This window comes from Zophobas morio, unplaced genomic scaffold (genome assembly GCF_036711695.1).
Source record: "Zophobas morio isolate AGI-343-1 ecotype UQ-CSIRO unplaced genomic scaffold, CSIRO_AGI_Zmor_V1 ptg000357l, whole genome shotgun sequence".
Classification (NCBI taxonomy): Eukaryota; Metazoa; Arthropoda; class Insecta; order Coleoptera; family Tenebrionidae; genus Zophobas; species Zophobas morio.
In genome coordinates, this window is record NW_026972461.1 from 22,155 (window position 1) to 37,279 (window position 15,125).

General features: G+C 17.7%; 1 protein-coding gene across 1 annotated transcript; it reads left to right on the plus strand.

Moving 5' to 3' along the window:
• The first annotated feature begins 1,871 nt into the window (after positions 1–1,871).
• Positions 1,872–13,479, plus strand: LOC135120184 (uncharacterized). The gene is made up of 16 exons (XM_064044500.1): positions 1,872–1,922; positions 5,583–5,724; positions 5,775–5,921; positions 7,376–7,481; positions 9,515–9,564; positions 9,708–9,812; positions 9,862–9,957; positions 10,056–10,139; positions 10,202–10,279; positions 10,344–10,459; positions 11,271–11,421; positions 11,995–12,071; positions 12,135–12,208; positions 12,264–12,350; positions 12,821–12,967; positions 13,335–13,479. Exons 1-16 carry the CDS (start codon positions 1,872–1,874, stop codon positions 13,477–13,479), a joined length of 1,656 nt encoding a protein of 551 aa, XP_063900570.1.
• Positions 13,480–15,125: the final 1,646 nt, after the last annotated feature.

Here is a 15,125-nt window from a genome sequence, read left to right on the forward strand (position 1 = left end):
AAATCTTTTCCTCTAAATGATACTTTTTTATAAAATATACGTGAAGACGGAACTGCTTGCTGAGCCTTCCTTATTGGCTGTTCAAGTTGGGGACCTCATTCAAGTTATTCGTCGTGGTTACTTCCGGTTTTTTCCCTCATATTTTTTATGTTATTTATATTTCTTTTATATAATTTAACTACTTTCTTTTATATTTTGTTAGTTTATATATATGTTGTTTTACTTTATATTATATTTGTATATATATATTATTATCTTATTCCTTTTACACTCCAATAATTTGTATATTCATTGTTTTACTTTATGTTATATATATATTAATACCTTTTTTTTATATTCCATTAGTTTTTATATTTATTGGTTTACTTTATTTTTTACTTTGTGTATTTTTTATAAATTATTTTTATATTATTTTCATTATTTTGTAGTTCGTTGTTTTACTTTATTTTTTTACTTTTATTGTAATATCTCTAATATATTTTATATATACTTTCATACATTTTGATCTTCATTATTTTAACTTAACTATTATTTTTAAATTTTTAACTTTATATTATCGATATCAACTTTATTTATTTTATCTTTTTTATTTTTATCTATATTTTTTCATATATATATAATTATTTGTTTATATTTATTATTATAAATTTTTATAGTATATATATTTTTTCTTTATGTTATTTTTTTTATAAATCTTATACTTGTTTTACTTTATATAATTTTTATATTTTATTTATTTGTGGTTTTACTTTTATATTAATACTTAATTTTTATATTTATTTTAATATTTTTATTGTTTTACTTATATTTATTTTTCATATTTTATATATATCAAATATATCTTTTATCTTTATTATTTCTTTCTATTTTAATACTTATTTTTTGAGACTTTTTTATATTTATATATATATATTGTTTTACTTTATTAAATTTATATATTATTTTTGTATATTTATAATCTTCATTACTATATTTATATAAATTATAGTTATTGTTTTACTCTTGAAGGAAATTATTTATCTAATAAAGTACTTATAATTATTTTTTCATTTATGTAAATAAATTTTATTTTTTAATATTTATTCTTTTTTGCTTTCTAGTTTTATTATTTATTTATATATTCTTATTTTTTTTTAAATTTATTGTTAATTATTTCTTTTATTTTTTTTATTACTATTTTATATGTATTATTTGTATTATATTATTTTTTTTTTAAATTTATTTTCTATAAGAATTTATTATTATTTTTTAAAATTCAATATTTATTAATTTATCTAATATTTTTTATTAACTGTTTTTATATTTCTTATTTATCATAAATACTTAGAATTCTGTATTTGTTTATTTCTTATTATTCATGTATATAAATTTTATTATTATTAGTTTATATTATTTTTATTTATATAATAATTTTTTTATTATTATTTATATATTTTTTATATATATACTTTTTGGAGTTAATATTTTAAAAGAACTTCCAGTGTCATATCTATTAAAACTTGAATTTTTATTATTATTTATATAATTATTTTATTTTATTTTTTCTATACGTTTTGTATTACTTTTATATGATTGTGATTTATATTTTCTTTTTATTTATTATTTTGTTATTTAATTTTTTTAAAAACTTATTTAACACTTTTTATTATATTAATTTATATTATTTCTTTCTTTATTTAATACTTTTTATTATTTCCTTTGTATTATAATTTTTCTTTGCTTTCTATACTATTATACCTTATCATACTTGTGCGTTTCAATATCTATTATTTTTATATTTATTACCTTTTTTACGTTTATTATTATTATATTATTTTATAGCGTTGACTCTAAAGACGTAAACGGACGAATCGTATTATTTAATATCCCTGATGGCCGCCAATCACATGTATCCTCGCTCTCCACGAAGACGCTCTCCGCCGGTACTTTTGACCTTTTTAATATATTTTTTTATTTTTATATATCTTTATTATCTTTTTTACTTTTATAATTATTAAAATTTTATTTTACTATTATATTTTTAATACTTTCCCTTTTCTTCTTCTTTTTTTAATTTTCTTAATATTTATTCTAAATTGTGTCATTTTTCATTTTTATATTATAATAATTATTTTATTTATTAAATTTTCATTTATATTATTTTTAATTTTTTTGTATTTTATAGAATTTTCATTTCTCTATTTATGTTTTATGTTTTTTTATAATCTATTTATAATAAATTATTATAATTATTTTATTTATAATGAATTTTAAATTTACTAATTTTTTTATGTATTTTTATTATTATAATAATACTATGATATATATAATTAATTATTTTTACTTCGTATACAAATTTTTTTTTACATAATGCTATTTATTTATTATGCTTTGCTTAATACTTCAAATAAAAAGCAAATTCTTTTATTTTTATTTATATTTATATTTATATTTATTATATTAATATTGATTGTAATATTATTATCTATATTATATTAATAGTTTAGCAACTTTTATTTATTAATAAACAGTTTATTATAGTTTTATTTCACTTTACTAATACTATTTCTACTATTTTAATATAAAAAAACTTTATTTCTTATTATGTTACAATAAAGAAATAAATTCTTTTCTTAATATTAATATTTTTTTAGTTTTGATTTTATTTTATTATTTTATTATTTATTAAAAGCAAAAAAAAAAATTTATTTTTTATGTATTAACAGTTACAATTATTATACTAAAATGTTATTTACTTATTATTTATATTATATCAAAAGTTAAGACTATTTTTTATTTATTATAATTAATAAAATTATAATTTTTTATATTTTTATAGTTTTATTTTTAATTCATTCTTATAAAATATTTCTTTTTATTTTTATAAACCTTTTTAGCTACTCATCGCGAAGAAGCACCGAAAAAAAAGAAAAACAACAAAAATAGTACTTCTGGTATTGCCTCGTTGAGCGTTCTTTCGGGAGAAGCACGTGATTTGCACCAGTCAATACTAAAACAAGGTTGGATTATTATTACTATTATTATTATATGTAAACTATCACTGTGCTTGTATTATAGTAGTAATTAAATAAAAATATTACGTTAAGTATATATATATATAATCAATTAAAAAATAAAAGTTTAAATTTTTCTATAATAATTAAAAAAAAGATTATTACTTATTAAAAAAAAATATATTTTTTTTATAATAATGATACTTATGATTTCAAGTAAACTTATATATTTATAGTAATTTGTTTGCATTAATAATATAAAAAATAATTTTTACGTATTAAGAAAATTACTTACAACAAAAAATATAAACTTTTTTAATAGTAAACTTTACTATTTTAATATATTATAACTATAATTTTATGTAATAAATTATATTATTATAAAAACTTACACTTGTATTATTAATAATAAATAATAAAACGGCTATAAAAATAATAATAAATAAAAAAATTATACTTTTATTGTATTTTTTAAATTATTTTATATAACTCTTTACTGTATTAATAAATATCACAATAAGTAAATTCTATTACATATGAGAAAAGAAAAAATATTAAATAGCTTTTTCTTGTACTTATAATATTTATCAGTAAATAAATATTATTACGTTAAACAAAATTTTTAAAATACTAAAGTTAATGAAGTTTTTTATTATAATTAAAAAAATACTTTCGAGTTGCCATAGTTATTGGATATAACATTTTGTTATACTGAAAACTTTTGCTTATATTAATATTAATAGTAAGTTAATAAAAAATATTTTATATAAGAAAAATAATAATAAAAGACCTATGGAACATAAAAAATTATAGGAAAGTATACTTTCTTTAGTATATGATTATATGAAATCTTTTTTCTGTAAAGTTTGCTTTATTGATTATAGTAATAAATGAATTATTAAAAAATTTGTTAGATCAGTCTTTTTATGAATACAATTAAAATATTTCATATCTTATAATATTATTTTCATTCTACCGAAAAACTTTTACTTTATAATTATTTTCTGAGAAAGTTTCTTGTCTTTTCTATCTAATATATATATCATATATTTTTATATATAAAACTTTTATTATCGTTTCTTTTCTTATATTTTATATTTTGAAAAATATTTTTATATTAATTTTTCTGTATCTTTTACTTATATTTTATATTTTTATTTTATTATTGTATACAATATTTAAAATATTGGTAAAATCATTATTTTACTTACTATTTATACTAATAATTATTTTTTAGGCTATTTTGTTCGTCGATTAAAAGAAGAAAGTAATAATTCTGAAACATTTTCAGAAGCTCTTTCTTTACTTTTTTCGTTGAAGTCGAAGTTTAACGAAGTATTATTATTACTATTTTTATTATTTTATTATTCTTTATTTATTTCTTATATAAAAAGTTGACTGGCTTAAACTGGGATAAAAACTTTTCTCTAACCAATACAAAGAGCGAAAAAGAAAACTTTAATAGTATGTTTGGTTGAATTTGTTTAAATAAAAAACTAAAAAAGTAGTGCATTATAATAATTTTTTTTGTAAAAAAAAAAATAGAAAATTCTGTTGGCTCTTTGGAAGTTCAGAATCTCCTTAAAAAAATCGAAGAGCAAAGTTATAATTTTTTTTTAAAAGCCTATTGGTTTTATTATAATCGTATAAGGTAATCACGTGCGTGTTTTAAAAACTATGAATTCTTCTGGTTCTGAAGCAGTAACGGAGGCAGTAGAACTTTTGCTTTCTTTGAAGAGTGATTATAAAAAAGTTATACTGTTTATTTTATTTTTTTTTAATTTTTTTTGGTAGACTTTTTTATTTTTATTTATTTATTATTATTCTATACTTTATAAATGTAATAATAATTTCTTTATGATCAACTTTATACAATTAGTTTTCTTTACTCTATTATTAATCAACATTATTGATATATTTTTTGAATTAATTTTTTAAGAGAGACTTTAAGGTTTTATTTATTATTACTATTTTATGCGTAGAATTTTTAAGTTTTATTTAGTTATTATTATTATATATACTTTTTAAATTACTCAATTAATTATTATTTTTATTTTGAGTAACTTTATTTTTTATTATTATTCTAGTTAAATGGTATTATAACTTTTATTTACCTATTATTATTTTGATAAACCTTATTTTTTCATTCATTCATTATTATTAATGGGTTTTTATTTTTTTATTTTATTATTAATTATTATTATATCAATAAATTATTTAATTTTTTATTTATTATTATAATTATAATCATCTTTAATTTTTATTAGTTATTATTTAAAATGTGTTTATTAATAAATTATTATTATATTATTAAAAAAATTAAATTTTTGATTTACTTATTGTTATTTTAGTATTTTTTTTAAGTTTTTAATATTTTATTTATTATTTTTAGTTTAATAGGTTTTTTAATTTTTTATTTGTCATTACTTTAATACTCTTTATGAATGTTTTTTTTAATAATTTAATTATTATTATTTTATTAACCTTTTTATTATGTGTTTATTATTATTTATTTTAAATATGTTTATAAGTTTTTTTTTATTTACGCAAACTTTCTTAATTTATTTTATTTACTTATTGCTTTTTAAGCTCACCGAAAAAGACCATCGCTTATGTGAAGAAACTTTATTATATAAAAATGCAAAGGAAGATAGCAAAAGTAATAAAAAGTCTGAACTTATTAAAGTTACTAAAAAGGAATCGCCAGGCATAACTTTTAAGAAAGAAGAAAGTTATTATTATTACTATTATTATTATCATTATTATTACTATTATTATAAGACTTCAGCGATTGGTATTCGGAGGTCATTAAAAAAGCTGATCTCATATCTTCTTATCCGGTGACTGGCTGCTTTGTTTTGCGTCCAAACGCCTTTTCTATTTGGGAAAGGATCACAAAATTTCTTGACGATAAGTTTAAGTCAATCGGTTAGTCTTATCATTATTATTATTAATAATCTATTTATAATTTTTTAATTATAGTATTTATATATTTTTTTCCTTCTTTCGATTATTTTTATCTTGTAGATATATTTATTTTTCATTATTTTATTTTTTCGTAATTATTTTTCTTATATATTTACTCTAGTTTATTTATAATTCATTATATTATTTTTATTTATTATTTATATATTTTCTTATAAAAAAGGTTTCTGTATGTTATCTTTATTAATTTTATGCTTTTTATCATTTTTTTTTAGTTTTCTTTTTACTTTTAATTGTTTGTATAATAATATCTATTATATTTTTTTTATTTAATATTTTTATTTTTCAACTTTGCTTATTTTATTATTATCATAATAATATTATATAACTTTTAATAAAATTTTAAATATTTATAAACTTATATTAAAACTTTATATAGTTAATAATAATAATTTATTAGTTTTTATATTTATTTACTTATAGCACCATTTAATAGTTATCTATATTTACTATTATATTTATTACTATTTACAATTTTTTATAAATATTTTTTGTTTATAAAATTTTTATTTATATTTTTCATATTTATATTTTTATTGATTTTTTCTACTTATAATAATTTTATGTATACTTTTTTTATTTTTATATTCCATTTATCATTATTTTATTTTTACTATTTATATAAATTTATTATAATTTTTTATTTTCTTTTTTTTTCATTATACTTTTGTTCTCTCAATATTTTTATTATGAATATTTTATTATATTTATATGTTTCTACTTATAGTTTTATACATTTTTGTTTCTTTAATTATTTATTGTTTATTTTTTAAAATATTATTTATAATATTATTATAATTTAATTATTGAAAACTTTTATTTCATCCTTTATTATTTTATTTGTATTTTATCTTTTTTATGATATATTATTTTTATATTTCTTTCTACTTTTTATAAGTTATGTATATATTTTTAAATGTCTGTCTCATTTCTTATTCATTTATATTATAAATTTTACAAAATTTATCAATACACGAACATTTTACTTCTTTTTTTATTATACTTGATCTTTTTTAATTTATTTTAAAATTATTTTTTTATATCTTTTTTCTTCCATTTATATTTTTTATTTATATATTTGTTTAATTTATATTCCTTTATTTATATTTTCCTTTATATATATTTATAACTTTTATATATTATATTTTACATTTTTTGTTATTTGTACTTTTGTTCTTGTATTTTTTCATAGTAATATTATAATTATTTTAATATAATTTTTGCTTATACCTTTTTATTCCTGATTTTTTTTATTCTTTTATTTTTTTTTTTCCTTTATTATTTATATTTATAATTTTTCTTTTTTTGGATCTTATACTTTTACTCCTAATTTTTTAATATTATCTTTATTATTATTGTTATTATTATTATAATATTATTATATTTATTACATCTAGGCGTTCAGAATTGTTATTTTCCGATGTTCGTGAGAAATGAATCTCTTCAGAGAGAAGCTACCAATTTCACTGATTTTGCACCCGAGGTTGCCTGGGTGACCAAATGGTACCATATTATTTTATTTCCTTTCGTATTTTCATTATTTTTTATCCATTTAAAATAAAATTTTTTTTAATACTATTTTCAAAAGTTATTATTAAATTTTTAAAACTATTTTTAATGAATATAAATAATTTTCATTTTTTCCTTTTTTACGCGAATTTTATTTGTTTCCATATTCATATTTTTACTTTTATTATAAAATTTGTGAATATTTTTAAAAAGTTTTGTAAAATAATTTTTATCATTAATTATTATTATAATACTTTTTCTTTAATAATTTGTATTAATAAAAAAATTTGTTTTTATTATTTTTTATATTTTAGTTATTTATTTATATTAATTAATAATTTTTTTTTAAAGTTTATACTTTATTTAATGTACATGTTTGATATTTTTATTACTTTTATTTTTTAAAAGTTTATTATTATTACATAAATTTCTTAAAATTTATTCATAAATGTATATTATTATAATTTTAATACTTTTAAAAGTTCAGTTATTTTTCCTTCTTTTACCTTTTTATTTTCTTATTTACTTTTAGTTTTTTTATACTTATTTATTCTAAAGTTTATATTTACTATAATGATTTTATTTTTTTTAAACTTACCTGCTTTGTAAGTTTTAAAAATTTATAAAAATTTATGTTTTGTTATCTACTTTACAATTATTTTTTAATAATTTATAGAAATGAGTTTTAGTTATTTTACTTTTTTATTATGGTAATGTTTATTTTTATATAAAAAATTTTTTAAAATAGTTTATTTGTATATTTTAATGCTTATTATACTTTTTTTTAATTTTTTTTTATTCTTAAATTATTTAAAATTTCTTCATATTTATTATTATATTATTTTTTAATATATTAATATTTTGTGTGGGAGTGTATGTTATTTTTTTTGTTATAATAATTATTATATTAAAGTTTATTGTTATAATTTTTATATTAAATTAACATAAAGTTGAAAGTGTACTGCTGAATTATTTTTCTTATTATTATTGTAATATTAAAGTTTATTGTTATTATTTTTTTATGTTACTAGATAAATGTTTTGAGTGTTTATGTATATTAAAATATTATTTATTTTGACCTTTACTAAATATGCGTGTGATATTTTATTTTTTTTATTACAAAATTTTTTAAAATAATAATAAACGATTTATTAATATTTAATAAATTATTTTTTTTAAAAATTTAATAAAATTTATAAAATATTAATAATAGTGAAAGTAATAGAAAATATATATTTTTTATAAATGTTTACTTTTATAAAAAATAAATTTTAATAATTTTGAATATTAAATATTTATTAAATAATTAAAATCATGAATTGTTTTATATTTAAAACGTTTATTTTTATATGGTTTATTATTATTTAATATATATTTTATTAATAAAATATATATTTTTTTTAATTATATTTATTTTTTTATGCTTATTTATTTTATTTAATTTTATTTTGATTAATTTTGAATATATATTTTTTATAATTATAAAAATTAATGTTATAATTATATTTCACTTATAAATTTTGTTTTATATTAATCATTAATTATTATCTTTCTTTTATGCTTATTTACTTAAAAATTTTAATATTTTCTTTATTATAATAATACAGTATTCTTAATTTTTATTATGTTGTACTTAGAGTTTTTTTTAATTATTCATTAATCTAAATATAAGAAATTTTTTTTTAATAACATGAAATATATAAAGTATTGCGCCAATTTTCTTTATTTATATTCATAACCTTTTTCAATTCTTTTTTTTGGTATCATTATTTTTTCCTCTGACTTATTTATTCATTATGCTCATTGACTTTTTTTTTCTTTTACGCAATTTTTTTTTAATATATTTTATATTAAGAAATTAAGAAATTATTATTTGTTGGGGCTTTTTTTCTCTCTATTTAAGGAGCTTTAATTCTTATTTTTTTCTGATTTAATTGTTTTCTTTTTTAATAATTGTTGACTTTTTTTTGCATAAAAGCATTATTATTATTATATTTCATAATAATTATACGCCTCTCATTTTAAAGTGGTAATTCTGAGTTTTCTGAACCAGTTGGGATCCGCCCTACTAGTGAAGGTTTCGTAATATTATTTTATCATAATTACATATGGTCAATTTATTAATCACTATTAAATTTAAATCTTTACTTCTAATTATTATTATCTTTTTTTTTTTTATTAATTTTTTTATTTTTTATCAATAATATTTATATATAAAAGCTGTTATGTATCCGTCTATATCCGACTGGATCCAAAGTCATCGTGATCTGCCATTAAAGTTAAACCAATGGTGCAACGTTGTTCGCTGGGAATTCAAGGATGCCAGTTATTGTTATTATTATTATTATTAATTATAACTAATTACATTGCGCAGTTCCCTTTTTAAGAACACGTGAATTTTTATGGCAGGAGGGCCATTCAGCTTTCGAATGCAAAGCACAAGCAGATGAAGAAGTTTTGCAAATTTTGGGTTTTTCTTTTTTATTATTATTATTATTATTATTATTATTATTATTATTATTATTATTATTATTATTATTATTACTTTAACTTTTTCAAATAAACAAGAATATTATCAGAAGTGTTATGAAGAACTTTTGGCTATTCCTGTGATTCCAGGAAGAAAAAGTGAAAAAGAAAAGTTTGCTGGCGGTAGTATGATAATAATAATTATAATAATAAATTAATATTCAAATAATAAATAAACAATCAAGGACTTTATACTACCACGCTTGAGGGATACATTGCTGGAGTTGGTCGTGCCATTCAAGGCGCGACCTCTCACTGTTTAGGTTTTAAGCTTTTTTTGGTTCTTCATTATAATCCTTTTGATTTATTGTTGTTGTTAAAAAACAGGCCAAAACTTCAGTAAAATTTTTGATGTCCATTTCATTGACCAAAATGGACAAAAGCAGTTTGTCTGGCAAAATTCGTGGGGCTTTACTACTCGTTCTATTGGCATTACGATAATGGTGTTATTATTTAGTTATTATTACTATTATTATGTTGGATGTTTATATTTAATAGTAGTATTATTGTATGTATTATTATAATTACTATTATTATTATATTAACTTTTATTTTTTAATATTTATATGGTAGAAACTAATATTAGAAAATGCTGTTTATTTTTAGAGAATATTTAAGAACTTTACTTTATTATGAACATGGCTATCATTGAAAATACTTATTATTTTTATTATTATTGCTTATATACTTTTCTACTTTCTATTATTATTATAATGTTATATAACTTTTGTTTTGCTTGTCATTTATATACTTTTCATATTTATTACCATCAAAAAAACTAATTTTTATTATTTTTTATTATTTTTATTTTATTATTAACTTTTATATTCATTACTATTATCTTTTTTATTATTATAATAATTTTTATACTTATGTTATTTTATTATTATATAATATTTAATTTTATATAATTTCTTTTATAACATTATTAAATTATAATTTGTAGTTTTTTTACTTATTAATTTTTTAAAAATTTTATAATTATTATTTTTTTTATAATTACTTATTTGTTTTTTTGTTGTAGTACTATATTTATTACCCTTTTGATTTAATTTTTTGCTTTTATGTGATCTCTATTAATTTATTATGAAAAGTTTATTATTCAAAGTTATATTTTTTATTTATAATTATTTTACTTATTGTTACATTTAAATGTTTTTATTATTAAATATTATACTTATAATAATTTCTATTATTATATATTATTATTATTGTTATTACTTATAATTATAATATTTTATTATTACTATATAGACGCATAGCGATGATACCGGATTTGTATGTCCTCCTTTTGTTGCTGAAAAACAAGTGGTGGTAGTTCCCTGCGGATTAAGCCAGAAGCACACACAAACCGAAAAGTTGTTTCTTTATAATCATTGCCGCTCCATTGTTGTGTCTCTGATTGGTTCGTATATTTATTTTTATATTATTATTATTATCTAATTATTTTTTTTTACTTATAATTATTATTTATTAAGAAGTACTTTTTAATGATTGTATTAATTTTAAGGAGAAATAAATACAAATTCTAATATTTAGGAAATTTTAAGCGTTCATTATAATATGCTAAATATACCGGAATCATAAAAATATGTAATGTATATTTATAATGAAATAGAGATCATTAATAGAAATATAAATAAATTTATATTATTAATAATAATTTTGAAGGAATATTGAAAAACTGAAGAAAAATATTAATGATTGTGTTATGCTTTTTATGATTACTTTTTTTCATCTACCGAGATTTACTTCTGATGGTGATCTTAATTATTGTTTCTTTCTCTCTTATTCTTTTATTTATTTTTGGAATAAGAAGTTTATATAATAAAAATATAAAAGTTATATACTATAGGGAAAAGAGATTGGAAAGTTGGTTATTCTGTTATACTTTTCATTTTTTTTAAGAAATTTTTTTATTAACAATAAGGATATATATTGATTAACAATGTTATTTTTGTTCTATATATTAATTAAGCTGTGGGAGTTCGAGCTTTTTGTGATCTCAATGAGCACGTGACAGCCGGGAAAAAGTTTTATCATTGGGAACTTCGAGTTTCTCTATTATTTATATATTTATTAATATTTACATATTTCCTACTACTACTATTATTAAAGGGTATTCCAGTGCGTATTGAAGTTGGTTTTCGAGATTTGAAAGATAATTCTGTAATAGTGTGCATACGTTTTAGGTACTAATAATACTAATAATAATAAATAAATAAATAAATAAATAAATAAATAAAGTGGCGAAAAACGAACAATTAAACTTTCCAAACTTTCTGAAGACATTCCAAATCTTTTGAAAGAAATCCATAATGAAATGTTATTAAAGTAACAAACTTTATTATTATTATTATATGCACATTAACTTTATTGAACTTTATTATACTTTTTTTGCTTATAAGAATTTATTTACAGTTTTTTATTAACTATTAATAATAAAAAAATTAAATTACGGTTTTATAAATTTTTATTATTAATTTTAAAGAAACTCAAGCAGTTAAAAAAGTTTTTTATTAAAAGTTTTATAAAGTTTGGTTTACTTATTGGAAAACTTAAAACTTTTTTTTTATTAATTCGTAAATTTTATTTATTTTAGAATAATTATTATTTATAAATTTTTTTAAAAATTTATATTTATTTATTAACAATTCAGTTTTTAATATATTTTTCTTCAAACTATTTTTATTTATTATATATTCTCTACTTTATTACACTTTATTGAAAATTTTTTAACATTACTTTTAAGTTTTTGTAAAAATATTCTTTTTAAACTTGTAGTGTTTATTATTCTTCATTAGGGCGAAGAAAACTCTCGATATAAATACCAAATTGTTATTTAAATGGGACGATTTTGTTCCTGCATTGGACAATTTACATCTTTGCTTGGTCCCGTGGTGCCAAAGAGTCACGTGTGAGGAAGATATTAAGACTAAAAGCACTAGAAAGTAATTAATATTTTATTAATTTTCTTGTTTTTATATTTTAGAATATTATAATAATATTATTTGATATTAATATATTATATATATAATTATCAGAAACTTTTTACTTTTTACTTTAACTTTTGTTATATATACTAAACAATTATGTATATACTATATTGATATATATATATATATATATATTAAGTAATCATTATTTTTTTGTATTATTTTTATTTATTAATGGTTATAACTACAATTATATAAACTTTTTATTTATTACAAATTAAAATTCATATAAATTGTTATAAACTCCGCTTTTTTCTAATAAAATCTTTTAATTTTTGTTATTATTTTATTTTAACAACTTTTTTTTATCATTTTTTCAAAGGGTACCTCACCCGACCCATCCATCCATGGGCGCCAAATCTCTCTGCACTCCCTTTCGCCAGCCTCAAGCCCTTGACGAGGGCCAACGCTGCATAAATTGTGACGAGCTTGCTAAAAGTTTTACTCTTTTTGGAAGGAGTTATTAAAAACAAGTTCTAATTTTTTTAAAATTATACTAAGAAAATTTATAATTTTAATAAAGAAAACGAATATATATTTTTTTCAATGAAAGCAATTTTAAAAAAATTTAAAAACATTGGTTCTACTGCCTTCATTTTATAGAAAATTATTTCAAAATTATAAACGGGGAAATAAAATTAGTTGTGGTATAATAATTAATGATAAAAGAATTTATATATAAAATTTACACTATAAAGGATTTTATGTGAAATTAAAAAAAAGAGAAAATGGCTCAAAATTTCTGTATAAACACGTCTTCAGGCTCCTTTTATTTTTGACTTGACTGTATAATTTAATTATATTCATGCTGAACGTATTTAACTTGCAAGAAGAGAAACTAACAACTAAATACCATAAAAAATTCGCCTTTCTAAAAGCTACAAGCCTTTTTTAATTGAAATTTTTTTAGGAGAGATAGAGACTTTATTAATAACTTTAAATATTATTGTTAATTTATATTAACGGGGCGATGGGTTGAACGATACCAGCTTAGTTGGGTTGCTTTCGTGCTTAAGTTATAAGATTTTTAAAAAGCTATCGGAATTAGTACAAAACTTCATATATGTTTTATTTGTGCTTTCTAAGAGGAAGCGGGAGAAAACAGATTTTGATTAAAAGTTGCACAGTGTGTGTGAATCAATAGAAGTTACACCAAATTTATCGACTCCTACCGGTCCTAAGGATTTGTATCATTACTTTTTATTTTTTTATATTTATAACTAATAATAATAAGAGTAAGAAAATATCGTAAAATAAAGAACTTTAAAAATTTAAGAAGAGGCTAGACGAATAGCATATTATCTTTAACTGTTTATTTTGGACGGTTCAGCCTCTGTTTTTTATAGTACACAAAGTTATTGCAGAAGTATTTAAAACTAAGAAAAATATAGATATATTTGTAGAGACAAGAAAATGTGTGCGCTGTGGATAGGTTTTCAACTCCTAAAAACTAGCGCATAAATATATTTATTTTTAACAAAAACAACAGCTGCTTTAGAATAGAATGATGCTTATTTTTTATTTTTTAAATGCCTAGCGAGCTACAGTTGTTATAAGTAAAAGTTGCTGCATTTCAAAGCTAAGTCTGATTAAAAAGTTAAATTGCTAATATCAACAATTAATCCATAAAAACACACTTTTTTTAAAATAATTTTGTCAAATGACGAAGCCTTCATTTATTTTCTAGATACAATTTATCTTTATCAATAAAACCACGCTATTATTAAGTTAACTTTTATTAACGAGTTTATTGTTATCATAATAGCTATAATTTACTACACTGTTATTGCACTTTTGTCTGTCCAAAGTTAATTGGCCACACTTCCTTCTTTTTTGAATTTTCACTTTGCGGAAGTTACGTCTTTTGGACGTAAATTCACGAGAGGATTCCTCTTCTTTCCTAAGACGTTAGGCTTTCGCTTTACGTCTTCGGTGTCCACTTTTACGTCCAAGTTTTTTATATTTGCTTACTATAATATATATAATCATCAATACAATATTATATCTAATACTTTTACCACTATCATCACAACTATTATACTATTTCTCACTAAAAATCCTAAGCGTATGACTAATAAAGCTACGTTGCTAATAACTTATAGCAGCAGTTATT